Below are 15,904 nucleotides of genomic sequence, written 5' to 3'. Positions count from 1 at the left end.
GATAGCACCAACAGCCATCTGGAAGAAGATGATCCCATAGTACCGCGAGAAGCCAGACCACGAAGGAACTGCACACGACCTAAGCACCTAGAAAGCTACGGCGTATGCATGGTAATAGTAGAAAGCTACAGCGTATGCATGGTAATAGAAGCTTCTAGGACATTAGTTAGTTACGAGTCGTTAATCAGTTACAACCACCATAACTGTAAATGGCTTACCGTTAGCGTAACGGGACTTGTATAAAGCTTGATACATGCATGAATAAAACTCAGAGAAGAATCTTTCCCTTAGCAAATTAGTTAGTTTCCTTAAGGAGGGTCCTTGACCTCGAACCAAGGCGCTTACCCCATCCTCTTGCTCCTATCATTTGGTCCGACCTGCTACCATGGCGGAACACGGTACTCGCCGCACCACCACCGACCTCCTTGAAGAAGCCATTGCCACCCTTTCAGAGAAACACTCAGACTTAGCCAACAAATTCGAAGCTATGTGCAAGCGTCTTTCTCGCATGAACCCGACACCGCCTCCACCCCCTCCTCTTCACCAGCCACAGCATCCACCAGTTAAGCTAGAAGTACCTCGTTTTGACGGACATGATCCATTAGGATGGATCTTCAAGATTTCGCAATTTTTCGATTACCAAGGAACACCAGATGAAGAACGCATCACAGTGACATCTTTCTATCTCGATGGGCCTGCGTTAAGCTGGTTCCAATGGATGTATAGGAACGACTTCATCACGTCGTGGCCAGCGTTACTCCAAGCCATCGAAACCCGCTTTGCACCTTCCTTCTATGATGATCCTCTAGGAGCGTTGTTCAAGCTAGTACAGCGAGGCACGATCGCTGATTACCTCACCGAATTTGAGAGGTTAGAAAACCGGATTGTAGGATTGTCTCCTCCAGTTCTTCTAAGCTGCTTTATTTCTGGGTTGAACCCAGAAATTCGTCGAGAAGTACAAGCCTTCCAGCCTATATCGGTACCTCAGACCACTGCACTTGCTCGTCTTCAAGAAGACAAATTGAACGATCGCCGCAAACACTCGAAACCAACCTACACAAACCACCAATCCTCTTCCTTAAACACCCCTACCTATCCACCAACCTAGCCAAATCATCCCAAACAACCCTTCATCCAAAGAACACAAGAGGATATGGCTCTCAGACGTGAAAGGCTTGTGCTATAACTGTGAAGAAAAATGGAACCCTTCCCATCGTTGCAAAGGAAGAGTTTTGTTCTTCATCGCAAATGCTGATGACCCTCCTTCCTCGGAGACACCCATACCTGATTCTTCTTCCCACCTGGAGTCCACATCCCCCGCGAACCCAGACAACTTTCACTCTACCTTTGACCCAGCACCATTACAACCACAGGTTAGCCTTCACGCCATGGCCGGTGTACCTGCTACGGATACCTTCCGTCTTTACGGCATGATCAACAACACGCGTATCACCATACTAGTGGATAGCGAAAGCACTCAGAACTTTGTGCAACCACGTGTTGCCAAGTTCTTGAATCTCCGCATGCATGATACGACTCCACTCTGTGTTATGGTAGGGAATGGTTCAGTTCTAGATTGCCGGCAACTATGTCCCGATACCAGTGTGCTCATTCAAAATCACACCTTCGTTGTGACCTTGCGTGTTTTGCCGCTAAGTGGAGCAGATGCAGTGCTTGGAGTCGAATGGTTACGCACGCTTGGCCCGATCATGACAGACTATTCCTCGTTCACCATGCAGTTCACTCACTCCGGTCAACACGTCACTCTTCACGCTGACGTTCTAGTCGACGAGAACCCAGCCTCTGCCCACCAGATCAAGCGCATGATCACCACAAACGCCACATCAGGTCTCTTCCACTTATCCCCTCTGCCCATCACCCAACCCGAACCCGCCCTAGACCCGCCTCACCCCATCCCCGCCATTAACGAACTCCTGATCAAATATCACTCTCTGTTCCAGCAACCCTCGACCCTACCACCTCCCCGCCAACATGATCACTACATTAACCTCATCCCATCCTCCAAACCCGTCAACGTTCGTCCCTACAGGTATCCTCATTTCCAGAAAACGGAAATTGAGAAACAGGTAACAGCATTACTGGATTCCGGTCTCATTCAACCTAGCCGAAGTCCATTTTCGTCTCCAGTACTTTTAGTGAAGAAGAAAGACGGAACATGGTGTATGTGCATAGACTATCGCGCGCTTAATTCGATCACTGTACAAGATCGCTTCCCTCTTCCCGCAATCGAAGAACTTCTCGACGAACTAGGAAGCGCCTCCTGGTTTTCAAAACTCGATCTGAGACAAGGATTTCATCAGATCTTGATGGCGGAGAAGATATACCGAAAACAGCTTTTCGCACACATCATGGACACTATGAATATCGTGTCATGCCTTTCAGTCTTTGTAACACGCCGTCAACGTTTCAGGCAGCCATGAGCGCCGCCCTGGCTCCTTTCTTGCGAAAGTTTACGGCAGTTTTCTTTGATGATATACTCATCTATAGTGCAACCTTGGCTGATCATCTGCAACATCTAGAGTGTGTTTTCTTTTCTTTGTCTCAAGCTTAGTACTATCTAAAGCGTTCCAAATGTGTTTTTGGGCAAATACAACTAGACTAATTAGGTCATGTAGTCTCGGGTAGCGGCGTACAACCAGACCCTTCAAAGGTCCAAGCTATTATCAATTGGCCTCAACCTCGTTCTCCTCGCGAGCTTCAAGCTTTTCTCGACCTCACAAGCTTTTATCGGAAGATCATTAGAGGTTACGTGGCTATTGCAGCACCGTTAACCAAGTTGCTCTGCAAGGATGCCTTCAAATGGGTCCACGAGTCTCAGACTGCATTCGAACAACTAAAAGGCGCAGTCATGGCAGCTCTGGTCTTGGCTCTTCCTAATTTCACGCTACCCTTCGTCGTCGAAACAGATGCGTCTAGTCACGCCATGGGAGCCATTCTCCATCAACAAGGTCACCCTATCGCATTCTTCAGTAAACCCTTCTGCTCTCGACTGCAAATGGCGTCCACATATGTCCGTGAACTGCATGCAATCGTGGCCGCCGTCTGCAAGTGGCGGCAGTACTTGTTAGGCCACAAGTTCACGATTTACACAGATCACTGCAGCCTCCGCGAGCTTATGTCTCAGGTGGTCCAGACCCCGAGCAACAATTTTATTTGGCTAAGTTACTTGGCTTTGATTATGATATTCAGTATAAGGCAGGAGCCTCAAATGTCATTGCTGACTCTCTCTCACGCATGGAACCTCCAACGCAGACACACTACTTTCTTCTTTCCATGCCTCACCCAGACTTCATGACTAAGTTGAAGGAGTCTCTCATAGCAAGCCCCGAGTTTCGACAGCAGCGTGATAAACTCCAAGCTCGACCCCGCGAATTCCCAGATTTTTCCCTCTCCGATGAGTTCATCCTTTACAAGGGTGCCATCTAGATTAGCCCTAGAAATCCGCTCATCCCAGCTCTGCTACACGAATACCACTCCACTCCCCTCAGTGGTCACTTCGGAATAAAGAAAACCCTGCATCGTCTCCGTTCGAATTTTCAATGGACTAGCATGCTTGAAGACGTCAAGTCCTTCATCCGGAGTTGCACAACTTTCCAGCAAGTTAAACACGTTACACGCAAGAGTGCTGGGCTACTACAACCCATAGCGATACCCACCGGAATCTGGGAGGATCTCTCCATGGATTTCGTAACTCATCTTCCCAGCTCTCACGGGTTCACAACCATCCTAGTGGTTGTCGATAGATTCTCGAAGGGGGTTCATCTCGGTGCCTTGCCTACCCACTATACAGCTTACAAGGTAGCTAACCTGTTCCTTGAGATCGTATGCAAACACCATGGGTTTCCCAGAAGCATTATTTCCGACAGGGACCCCATCTTCATCAGTTCCTTCTGGCGAGAGCTATTCAAATTAAGCGGGACTTCACTGCGCATGAGTACGGCGTATCACCCGCAGACGGACGACCAAATGGAGGTGATGAACCGCACTCTCAAATAATACTTGTGTTCATTTGTTCACCAGCGGCCAACCGAGTGGCAAAGGTTCCTAGCGTTAGCTGAGTGGTCCTACAACACTTCGCAACATTCGAGTGGCAAAGGTTCCTAGCGTTAGCTGAGTTGTGTTTGGCAAAACTCCTCCTTCGTTTCCAGACTATCTTAAGGGAACCTCGAGTAATGACGCAGTTGACACGATGCTTTGCACATGGAACGCAATCCATGAAATCCTTCGAAAGAAACTTGCCAAGGCCCATTAAAACATGAAGCACTTTGCTGACAAATCACGTCGTGATGTTGAGTATGAGGTTGGTCAGCTAGTTTACGTGCGTCTACGGCCCCATCGACAACTTTCTGTACGAGATCAGTCCACAAGCAAACTCACCAAACGATATTTCAGACCCTTCCAAATTCTGGAGCGCATTGGCAACGTTGCATACCGCTTAAAGCTCCCAGACGGGTCGAGAATACACCCAGTATTCCATTGTTCCATGTTGCGCCCCCATCATGGCCCCTTCAAACTGCCAACCTCGTCACTTCCTCCTCACGCTCTCGACAACCAACCTATATTGAGACCCTTAGTGATTCTGGATTCACGCCTAGATACTTCCACTACCCCGCCAACCCGTTTTGTATTAGTGCAGTGGGAGGGTCTCGCGCCAAAAGACTCCACATGGGAGAAGTGGGATGATCTTTGTCACTCACATCACCTTGAGGACAATGTGATTTTCCCAGGGGGCGATAATGATAGCACCAGCAGCCATCTGGAAGAAGATGATCCCGTAGTACCGCGAGAAGCCAGACCACGAAGGATTTGCACACGACCTAAGCACGTAGAAAGCTACGTATAAAGCGTATGCATGGTAATAGTAGAAAGCTACAGCGTATGCATGGTAATAGAAGCTTCTAGGAATTAGTTAGTTACGAGTGGTTAATCAGTTACAACCACCATAACTGTAAATGGCTTACCGTTAGCGTAACGGGACTTGTATAAAGCTTGATACATGCATGAATAAAACTCAGAGAAGAATCTTTTCCTTAACAAATTAGTTAGTTTCCTTAAGGAGGATCCTTGACCTCGAACTAAGGCGCTTACCTCATCCTCTTGCTCCTATCACTCAATAATAGTAATAATGTTAAATTTAGTGAAAGAGCATAATGCACAAGTCAACAGAATGGGGGATGGAAAAAATCGAAGCGCTATCACACCCCCTTTAAAGCTATGTATTAATTCGATGGAAAATTAATAAAAGTTTAAATTTTGATGGCAACGTGAATAATAACAATTTAACTAAATTTTCTGATTTATGATATGCAGACGTTTTCATGAACACCTCTCCCTCATCACACGTAGAAGCATGTCTTAGACGTTATAAAATTCGATGTGTCTAGTGTTAAGGTAACCAATCACACCAAACATGAAGATGCCTTCTGTTGTGTGCGTGTTACTCTCATGTACTGAATAATAGCACGAATAATAAAACTTGAAGCCAAGTGTTGTCTGTCTTTCTGGACTAAATATTTCCAATATAAAATTTGTTGATTTCAGCAAGTAATCTGTAATGAACAGGTTAATATTCTAGCCATACTGTTTACTTGCTTTTTAAATAGTGTGCTCAATATATAAGCTTCTTTTTAAATAGTTCGAATATTAAAAATTTATATATTTGGTATAAGACAGTTATCATATAATCAACAATGTTATAATTGCTTAGTTTCATCTTTAAATATTCGTCATAATCACAAGAGAAAAATCGTAATAATTCTTACCGATAGCCTGACTCCACATAGACATCATCATTTTCCTTCAGTTTTTGTCGCTTTCAGGAATTTCAAGTTTATTTCTAATTTGGGTGGCAATCTTTCATATTTTATGTAATATGGAAGCTAATAAAGTATGTTGATTAGCATTGTTGTTTGTGTATGCAGAATTTATATGTGATGAAGTTAATAAAGCTGGAAATTATAATCATTGTACTTTGAATCCTTAACCGATGGTGACATGCATGTATAAAATATAATTGGCCAATAGCAAAACATGTCGTGTTCAATTATTTATATTGTATAGTGTGACAAGAGAGAAATAGTACACGATAGTAGTGAGGTGTCTTTCCTTTCCCTTCTTTTTTCTCACTACTCTTCCTTCAATTATTTTATTATATAGTTCTTTCTCTCACTCTTTTCTCATAGTGAGGTCATTTAGCACTTTCCATTTAGTGGTTTTGAATGATTCTAATAGGAAACAATGGCCTTTGGATCTGCTAATTTACACTATCTTCATATATTCTTTCTTTGCTTAGATGATGCTGTCTCCTTCTTTGGTTTCATACGTGTGTATATATACAGAATGAAAATAAGTTGAATTTCTTATGATTAATCATGATGCAAAAAGTGACGCTTAGAGCAAAAATTTATTCGATCTGGATCCTTCTGGGTACTAATTTGTATCAGCACAACATCATGTTTGATAGATTAATTTATAAACTAATTGGTAAAGGCATGATTACTATATGATGCATTTAATCTTATTGGGATATGCCTTTTTTTAATGCAATTTTGATTTAGCTGATAAAAAAATCTTATTGGTATGTCTTTCCAGCCAAAATATTAAAAAGAAAAAGAAAAGCAAGATAGAAAGAATGGAAGAGTTTTGGTTGCGTAGCTTTATTTAAAAAGAGCTACAAGGCGTCAAATACATCAACAATCCTTTGTAAAAGACGATCTGAATTATTTGACACGTTTTTGAAAAACTAGTTTGGTTTCTAAAAGTTATATATATGTACATTAGCACAAATTAACTTTTACTGTATTTAAATAGTATTTGAATTTTGAATGAAATATGTTAATTTATAGTACGAAACTAAAATAAATTAAAAATATATTAAACTTGAAATATATTCCTAGACTAGTAGGTTTAGGGCAAAGGATAAAAATCAGATATTAAATAAGTTGACATAAAATGTACGCAAAATTTAAACCACAATAATATATTAAATACATAGTACACAAGTTATGTGGAAAGCATTGTTTTACATTTCTTTTATTGGATGGTTACTAGTTACTACAGTACTAAACAACTGATCAATCATATGAATAAACTAATATGTGGTCTTAGAATCTGTGGATTCTTTCATATAAATTAAATATTTCAAAAAAATGTTTTAATTTAAAACAAGTTAACAACTATATGTGGTGTTGTTCCTGTGTTTTTTTTAACATAACATCCAAACTAAACTTTGAAATTAGCCCCAATCCCAATCTGTAAATAATTACTTTATTTGCATAAAAATAAAAAAATCACAAGTCAAACATGATTTTTCATTTTTTTATGAAAAAAATTATACACTAAAAGTATAATTTTTTTTACACAATCATTCTTTTGCACTTACCATTTGCACTTACCATATAATATAAATTTGTTAACTTTTAAGATAATTATTTTAAAATAATTTAAACAATAATTTATGATTAGATAATAATATAAAATTATTTTACAGTGCATAGACATTAAACTCTTTTTTTTTATTTGATGAATGGAGATAGAAGACTAATTTAATATCTTAATCTTAATAATAATAATAATAATAATAATAATAATAATAATAATAATAATAATAATAATAATAATAATAATAATAATAAAACTTATTTGGTAATCTTTTAAATGATAAAATTGGTAACTTACAAAAATATGTAAAGTTTGACGTCGACCTGTTTGATTCTATTTTTATTTTTTTTTGAAAAATTTAATTTGAAAGAGCATATGCTTGTACCATTAAATTAATTATATAGAACGGATAAAAAAATTAATAATATGCTTTAACACTATGACATGCCCATAATCATTACATATTCATATATATCAAATGTACACATACTTCTCTAGTAGTATACAAAATGGATAGAATCATGCTTGCGCAATAAATGCTCTAATAATTGAACTATAGATATTAGAAGAAAAAAGAGGCTTTATCTTACTGGAGAAAAAAAAAGGCTAATCACTATATAAAAGTTCCTATTTTCTTTTTCAGATCAATGAAATAAATAAAAAAATAAAAAAAAATTAAAAGGTATAAAGAGAGAGGATGTCATTTATCTGTTACTACAAATTATTATTTAAAACGAGAAAAAATAATTAAAAGGTATATTTTTTTAATCTATCTCGTACTCATTATTTTGTTGAATTGGTATCTAATACTACCTAACACAGAAAACAATTTGGCATATTTGACTATAATAAATGAGAATGATTTTGTTTGTTTATCATTGAGATAAATCTCTAAAGATTTGTGAAACTTATTTTTTCTAGGATTTTGAAACTCAAATGTTAGGTATTCTTTTTTCTTTTCTTTTTTTGAATTAAAAGAGTTAGGTGTTCCTTTTTTTAGGGAAAAAGTTAGGTATTCTTGAAGTACGCAAGATTTGTATACAATTAATAATTAATGTGTGTTGTTGTGAAAATTTGACAAAAAAAAAAACCTCTTTTCTTACTAAAATAACTATCGTCTTAGGCTTATTTTACATCAATAAAATAACAATAAATAAATAAAAAAGAATAATAATATTATAAAATTAATTTCATATCATCATTAATTCATTTATAAATTTTATTATTTATTATTAATGTTATAAGAAATACAAGTGAAAATAATAATTAATATTATATTAAAAAAATTAAAATTAAAAGTAACTTGAAATATTTTTTTTCTGTTATGACCATTATAATGAGACGGATGGACTAATAATTAAAGGATATAAGAGTTTTTAGGTTTTGAAGGATATAAAATGAATCATGGGTAAACTAAATTATGTAGTACTCATTTGTTTTCTTTATTTGTCCTTTTTTTAAATAAAATGATTTTATTTACTATCCATTTAAACGTTTAAAATATTTTGTTTTTTATTATTCCCTTTTTATACTTAATTATTGCATATTTTATATACTAATTATAAATTAAATAAAAAATTAGTGGAATTCATATTAGGATTTTTTAAAGAATTATTATTAACCAGGATATTAATTATTTCTGTTATATTTTAAATGGACAAAATAGGAAGTATTATATACGAATTTAATTCTATGACTGTTTTGTACCCTTTTTTTCTCATACATGAAAATTTGTTTATGCAACAATAAAAAGAAAAGTACTCCAGAGCCTAGGGGTATATTAAAGCATGTGACTTAACTAATCGCGTTAAACTTTTGTAACTTCTACGGTTGAGGTTATTTGTTTATTAACTCTCTTTTTTTAACCGTAAAAAAAAAAAAAAAAAAAAAAAAAAAAAAAAAAAAAACTCCTTACCATCAAACCTGTGGTTTGAAACAAAACAACAAAAAATCATTTTTTATAACCAAAACACGAACAATCAAATGGCTTGTCACACTCAGGGGGTATAGCTTGATTGAATATGGTATATGAGTCTTATAAAAAAAAATTGTTGTTTGGATAAACATGATGCCATTTTTTTTTTCAAAACAAAAAGTTTTATTTTTGTCTAAATGCCATTTGATTTTTCGAGACTGGTAGAATAAGCACAACATTATGCTGCATTAGTGTACCGGATAATAATTTAAAATAAAAATTTCCATTAGTAAGTTATGGTAAAGAAAATGATCATTACTACAAAAATAATATTTTACACCACCGGTTGTTTAATAACTTATTAAGAAAAAATTTAGGGTGAAAATTTTGATATTTAGTAGAAACTAGCATTGGAACCTGTACAATGCACAATTTTTTAATAAATGAAAGAGTGAGAAAAAAATAGTAAAATAAAATATTTAAATTTTTAAAAACAAAAATAAAATACATTAAAAAATAAAAATATTACAAATTGTGTGAACATTGACACGTGACGATGATTAAACAGTTTTTATATAGATAAATAATATTCTCAATACAAGAAATATCATGAAAATATGAGGACCAGTAGAAGATGTAGATATACTTGCAAGATTAGTCTGTTTTCTTATTACGAACTCAACAAATTTTTTGAAGTGTGTTAGCAAGAAACTCTACACTCTTGAGTAATGATACCAAGTTCAGAAACATCCTTTCTTGGGGAACATCAATATCGTTGGTCAAAAAGAAAGACGGAAACATTAGACTGTGTCGACCACAATAGTGGATTCATAATTTTTTTTAGTAGGGATAAAAAATAGTCAAATACTTTCTCACACCAAAAGTTATATAAATTTGATTAAAAATGGTAATAAAAAAATAAACAGTAAAATTTAAAAGGATAAAATAGATAAAATTATTATCAAATTATTTTCTCTTTTATCTTTTAAAACTATTTATATTCATATATATTATTAAAAAAAATTATCTTGTCGGAGAAACATCTATTTTTTATGGGGACAAAAAAATATTTATTCAATATATTCAAGTAAAAAAAAATTAATATTATAGGAATAATTATCCCCATTATCCTCCATGGAAATCTGTCATCAGTCGACAATTATTATCAATTCAACAAGATCATCATCAAGAATAAGTATCCGGTCTTGTAGTTAGAGTTTAGGATTGAATATAAAATGCTATCAATCACTAATATAGAATTTAACTCAAAGATATTACACTATGTTAAGGACGACAATGGATAGAGTCTTGATAAAATATTATAGTATTTGTCCATATATATGCATTTTAAAAAAAATCTCCTAACCTCCCTTATACATATATGTGTGGATAGCCCTATTTCATTTGGTAATTAATAGTGAAACCCCATTTCATTGGTGTGTTCTATTACTAGATTGGCTATATTTAAGTCTTTGGAGTGAGGATTTGTGCTTGTGGGCTAGGGTCAAATATTGCAAATTGACCACTAGATGTTATCTCCGATCAAAGTTTTAGAAAGTAATTTTTTTTTTTAAAGAAAGATTTTCTTAGACTGTTTTTTAAAGAATCGTTCTAGAATCTTCAATTTTTTTAAAATGAAAAGAAACATTCTAAAATGATTTCTATGCAAATTGATGTGGAAGTCGAGTTTCTAAGACGGTTTAAAAACTGTCGTGAAAAGTATTGACTTTTTACATGACAACGATTATGAAGATAATTGAAAACTATCATAAAAAATATCAAATAATCAATGTAGAAAATATTTTTTGTAATAGTGACATGATCACACAGGGATGCTTATGTGGTGCATCTTTCTTTAGCAAATTTTTTTCTACATATCTCATCAAGAAAAATAAATAATATATTTATATATATTATTATTTTAATCCTTAAACTTTTTTAAAACTAGTCAATATCTCTTGATTTTTTTTTAATTTCGTCTTTACTATTAGTCCATGTTAAGAGATTAAAAGTAATGCATGGACTTTGAAAAAAAAGTTTACAAACTAAAACTAGTAAAAAAAATCATGGATTAAAAATAAAAATCCTAAAAAGTGCATGGAATAAAAAAAATAGTAAACTCTATTAAAAATAAAATAAAAATTCATTTAAAATTTATTCTTTTAGGTGATTAAAATTACTTAATAATATATGTAATACTTTTTAACTAATTTCTCTAGGGTCCTTCTTGGTGCAATTTTTAATTATGTGTCACACTAATTGATTAGATAAGAAAAGCTAATGACACTTTCTTTGACACATTTTTTTAAAGGAGTGTGTTAGAGATTATATTTTTAACCACTATTTGTTAGAGATTATATTTTGTTCCAACTTAATTAGAGATTTTAGGAGTTGAGTTTAAATTATGAATACATAATTGTGTTAAATATCTAAAAGAAATTTTTTATCATTCATAATTATGGACTCAACCGTGGTTGCTTATAGGAATATTAGAGAATACATAAAAAAGAGTCTATTTTTAATTAGATAGGCGCATTACTATTACGAAAAGTTAAAAGACAGATAGTGATTCTGTTTAACCGCTTTGAGAGGGGTACCTAATTCAACTTCATTACAATATGTCAGACAAAATCGAAGAGAAGACCAGCGTTTAACAAAACCTTATAAACAATATAACAATAATTAAAATAAAAAGTAAAGTACTAACTGAGAGATTTTGTTAAGGCGTATTAAAAAAAATAACAAGGTATAAAATAATGTTAAACACTCTAATTTCTTGGTATGAAAAGAAAATCTCATTCTAGTTGATTAAGATTATTATGGATTAATGCAACTGATATTTAAGATTTTAAACTTGAAATTATCCCGTTTCAATTTATCCACATACTTGATTGAATAAACTCCCTATATTAGTCAAACAAAACTATAAATTAGAAATGATTTGTCTAACACACACTCAAAATTTGCTCCCTCTGTTGAGAAGTTTACTGCGAAATTAAAGGAAAGGATATGTTCCAATTCTTTCAAATCATAAATACCTTTCATATATAGTAGAAGAGAAACTTTGTCTGATATGGTATGCACTCCTAATTGAATACGTAATTTACTAGATCATGGAATAGTCTTTGCTCACCTAAACCTTTATTCAACAAAACAGAAAAAATAAATATAAAATAAAACTATATTGGACAAAATATATTAGCAATAGACAGCACCCATTTACAGATAAAAATGTAAAGTCTTCTTCAACTGGTTATTCTCTTTGCATAATGCAGTTGCAGTGACTAAACAAAGAAGAAAAACTCAGCATGTTGCTCTCTTACCTTTTATTTTTATTTAACTCTGTATTTTACTTGAAAAAAAGAAAAGAAAAAAACAAGGCTCTAAAATTCTAATAGTTCTCCCAAAAAAATGATTCCTCAAGCCTAAAGCCACTATCAACTGCACACAAATGCCAAGAAGAAAAAGAGCAAAGTCCATTGTTTCCATCAGGGAAAAGATCTGGAAGATCAAACAAAGTGTCATCATCATTGGTAGAGTGAGAACTTGAAGGCTCTTGAGTGTTGTCCATTGAGAGAGTTGAAGATGTTTCTTGTTCTGCTTGGTTTTGTTCTTGTTCTTGTTCTTCAGTTATTTGACAATGCTTAACCACCTCAAAGGCAGTGTTTGCAGCTTTTGATGCTGCAGCTTGAATGTCCTTAGGAGATGTGCTAGCAGGCCTTGGAAGTTCTTGAGCCAATTCAGGGAAATTGAGGTATGCTGAATGGCCCTTGATGGCTAAGGCAGCCACATCATGTGCTCTAGCTGCCATTTCTGCTGTAGGGTATGTTCCAAGCCATATTCTTGATTTCTTTCTCGGCTCGCGAATTTCGGACACCCATTTGCCCCAATTCCTCATCCTTACACCCCTATAAGTAGGGTGGTGATTCTGGTTGCTATTGTCTCTCTGCCTCTTCTTGCACTCTTTTGAGTCCTTTTTATTTTCTAATGAGGTTTGAGAAATGGTTGAGTCATTTTGAGGGGTTTTGGTGTGTTCTTTGGTGCATGAATCTTTGTTTGAGGTTGGAGATGTTGATGATGATGATGAGGAGGAGGAGGAGGAGGAGGATGTGCTAGAAGTGTTGGTGTCAAAGAAGATTGAAGGAGTAGAAGTGGCAAAGGAATTGAAGTCAGCATCACTTTCCATATTGATACGTTTTCTCATGGTTGAGAATTTGATTAGTGTGGTATAGAAAGAATGAGTGGGTGGGTGCATAAAAATAAATAGACCCTGCTATGCTAGGCTTGGGAATTATGATTCCCTTAAAAAGAAAAAGGATTTGTGTAAAGAGGAAAGAAAAAGAGAAAAAAAAGAAATAATTAAAAGAAAATTAAAGGAGGAAAAGGAATATATATAGAAAGCATGGGTTCCATAAGGCACAGTTGTGCTACATTCAGCTAATGTGTTTTTCCATGTGGGGGGATTGCATAATTTTGATCAGCTTAATTTAATAGACTAATGTTGTTTGTTACTTACCTCTGGTCTTTTCTAGTGTCTACATTATATTGTGTTGATAACTATCCATTCTCTTCTATATTTACGTGTTTGCACAGTTCTGTTCTCTTTTTAAGAACAACTCCTTAGGGCTCCTTCAGTAAGTGGTAGGCCCTTAGTTTCAATACCCTGATTTTTTCATCAATGCTTCATAATGACCCTTCATTCTAATTTATCTATAACTATGGCCATTGATTTGTGGGTGGCCAGCTAGATCCTTAGATAGAGCACAACAAACCCCATAAATTATTTAATGTTATTATCTCAATCCTCAACCTTTTATAGAACTTATGTGTTGGTCTTTCTTTGTACTTGGTGATGATGTGTATAAACTTCAACTATAGTTTTATACAATTTTTTAACTTAGTAGACAGTATCAATGCCCCCTTAAAATTAAATTTTTAAATCAGCTTGTTAGTATGTCCTCTCAACTTGACCCCAATTATATGTCTTCACCTGATCTGGCCCTCTGTTATAGATTGTTCCATTTCCAATGTTGTTATTAATGTATAAACAATTTTTTCCAGTTGTGATCACTTGGCACAACCAATCGAATCAGGACTATTGTCTCACAATCGCTGGTGGAAATTAATTCAATTACATATGAATTTTTTTAATAACAATTTTTTGTGCAATTCACCACTTGAGCCTGCCCACGTGGGTTTTGGTATCGAAGGAAGAAGACAAATGACGCAACACACATAAATAGAACTATTCCAATTTCATTTTCCCTATAAAACAAATAATGTTAATATTCACACAAAATAGTAACATGTATCATGTTTTATATTGATAACTGGCAATTGTTGTGCATTTATTTAACTATTGCTTGAGGCCTATATTGTCATAACAAAGGTTGAGACATGAATTTACTTTAGCACAAAAAACATGGCTGACGTACACATGGTGCACATGCTTGTGGGCCAGTGTTGGCTCAAATGCCCAATTTTTCTGGCCGAAGGGTCAACTATATACGCAAACCGTTTTGTCCAATTTATTTATTTTTTAAAAAAAAATTCTTCAATCTTTGTGTTGAAATTCAAAATCTGTGCCAACCCATTGTGAGCATTTGTGTCGTGTGCGTCAAAAAATTGTAAGAAGATACGAAGTTTAATTGTATAAAGCAACAAATGTCTTGTTGGAGATATTTTTATACACACAGGGCTAGGTGCACTGAAAACGAAAAGAGATAAGAAGAATTTTAACGAAGCACCAGAAGTCAAGTAACTAGGAAACAGCTTTGACAATTCAAGTTAATGGGGTAGGTTCAACAATTACTTATTCCATGAACAATTAATTAGATGAGGATGAGTAGCATGTTGTACAATAAATATAAGATACTATTTTTATTTTTAACGAAATGAACAATGATACTATGATTCTAGTGTGTGTGTGTTTTTATTCTAGTAAGTAGGACATATATGTTTGTTTCTGTCATGTTAACGAGGTATCCACTGCCCTTGGTCCCCATTTTATGTTCCATGCTACTAGGAAGAAAATGTGTCACAACTAAAAGACAACAATGCTCATGTATGTATAGTTTAGTTTCCTAACCCATATATTTGAATTGGTTTAATGGCTTACTAATATCCCTCTTTTTGTTTTCCTAAATTTTACTCATTTTTGTCGCAACAAGTCAATTATTACATAAACTACTCACTATATAGTTGCTGGAGGATTCATCTAAGCCTTTTCTTCAAATCTTGGTCAATGCACCATTTTAGTTGCTGAAGGCCATCTTCTAAAGTCTCATTGGTATGGAGTAGAGGTTTTCGAAATATCAGAATATATTCAGATTCCAGTGGTGCGATTAATTTGTTGACAAAAGGTTGCTTTTATAATATCATGTCATCAATGATCAATCAATTATTTTAAAAACTTAAATAGTCAACTGAAGAGATATAAACAACGTATTTCTAGCATTTTTTACATTTACATACAAGCAATGTTATGAAAGTCAGTTCCGCCTAACCGGTGGGATTGGTTCAACCGGAATCCGGTGATCTAATGTGGTCGGTTTTATTATTGGACTGTTCATATATATGGGGTTTAGG

General features: G+C 34.6%; 3 protein-coding genes across 3 annotated transcripts; 2 read left to right on the top strand and 1 right to left on the bottom strand.

Annotated features, from left to right (window-relative positions):
- Positions 1 to 385: 385 nt before the first annotated feature.
- LOC114405195 lies at positions 386 to 2,441 on the top strand. Its single transcript, XM_028367830.1, has 2 exons — positions 386 to 1,004; positions 1,195 to 2,441. Exons 1-2 carry the CDS (start codon positions 386 to 388, stop codon positions 2,439 to 2,441), a joined length of 1,866 nt encoding a protein of 621 aa, XP_028223631.1.
- Positions 2,442 to 4,276: 1,835 nt separating this feature from the next.
- On the top strand, positions 4,277 to 4,864 carry LOC114405194. Its single transcript, XM_028367829.1, has one exon. The coding sequence runs from the start codon at positions 4,277 to 4,279 to the stop codon at positions 4,862 to 4,864; it is 588 nt and encodes a 195-aa protein (XP_028223630.1).
- A 7,554-nt stretch (positions 4,865 to 12,418) lies between these two features.
- On the bottom strand, positions 12,419 to 13,810 carry LOC114406552 (ethylene-responsive transcription factor ERF039-like). The gene has a single exon (XM_028369287.1). The coding sequence runs from the start codon at positions 13,569 to 13,571 to the stop codon at positions 12,708 to 12,710; it is 864 nt and encodes a 287-aa protein (XP_028225088.1). The 5' UTR covers positions 13,572 to 13,810; the 3' UTR covers positions 12,419 to 12,707.
- Positions 13,811 to 15,904: the final 2,094 nt, after the last annotated feature.

This window comes from Glycine soja, chromosome 3 (assembly GCF_004193775.1).
Source record: "Glycine soja cultivar W05 chromosome 3, ASM419377v2, whole genome shotgun sequence".
Classification (NCBI taxonomy): Eukaryota; Viridiplantae; Streptophyta; class Magnoliopsida; order Fabales; family Fabaceae; genus Glycine; species Glycine soja.
Note: the sequence above shows the minus strand (reverse complement) of the source record. Positions and strands in the feature narration are given on the sequence as shown.